The sequence below is a fragment of the Penaeus monodon genome, chromosome 33, assembly GCF_015228065.2.
Source record: "Penaeus monodon isolate SGIC_2016 chromosome 33, NSTDA_Pmon_1, whole genome shotgun sequence".
Classification (NCBI taxonomy): domain Eukaryota; kingdom Metazoa; phylum Arthropoda; class Malacostraca; order Decapoda; family Penaeidae; genus Penaeus; species Penaeus monodon.
Window position 1 is genome coordinate 20751501 of NC_051418.1, and position 441 is coordinate 20751941.

Consider the following 441-nt stretch of genomic DNA (forward strand, 5'->3'; position numbering starts at 1 on the left):
AAAGTGCGTGTGAGTACACATGTAAGCATATGCATGCATTTTTTTCGTGTTTGTGGGCACGCGTATGTGCAAGTATCAACGTGCCTTGAAGAGTGATTATACAGTGTGACCATCCGTATGCCCATGTGCATGCCAGTAGGTATTTAACAAACTGAGTCCCAACGCCCCAACTCCTCTATCTCTCCCAGATCCGCGACCTGCGCGAGCGAGGCATGTACTTCCTGGTGGTGCCCAAGACGTACTACCAACAGCTTCGGGAGCGCCTCAAGGACTCGCCGACGAAGATCGTGGAAGACCTCGACGCCATCGAGGAGCTCAACATTCTGGTCGATTTCGATGACAACGGCTACCTGCTGCAGATCTTCACCAAGAACATGCAGGATCGGCCGACGGTGTTCCTGGAGGTCATCCAACGCCACAACCACAGCGTAAGGAATTATT

General features: G+C 52.2%; 1 protein-coding gene across 1 annotated transcript in view; it reads left to right on the forward strand.

Annotated features, from left to right (window-relative positions):
• LOC119594129 (4-hydroxyphenylpyruvate dioxygenase-like) overlaps positions 1-441 on the forward strand; it is a gene marked incomplete at its 5' end in the record, with an annotated part of 14629 nt that overhangs the window by 13100 nt on the left and 1088 nt on the right. Inside the window, 1 exon segment of the mRNA XM_037943194.1 lies at positions 189-428. Within this exon segment, the coding sequence (XP_037799122.1) occupies positions 189-428 (240 nt within the window).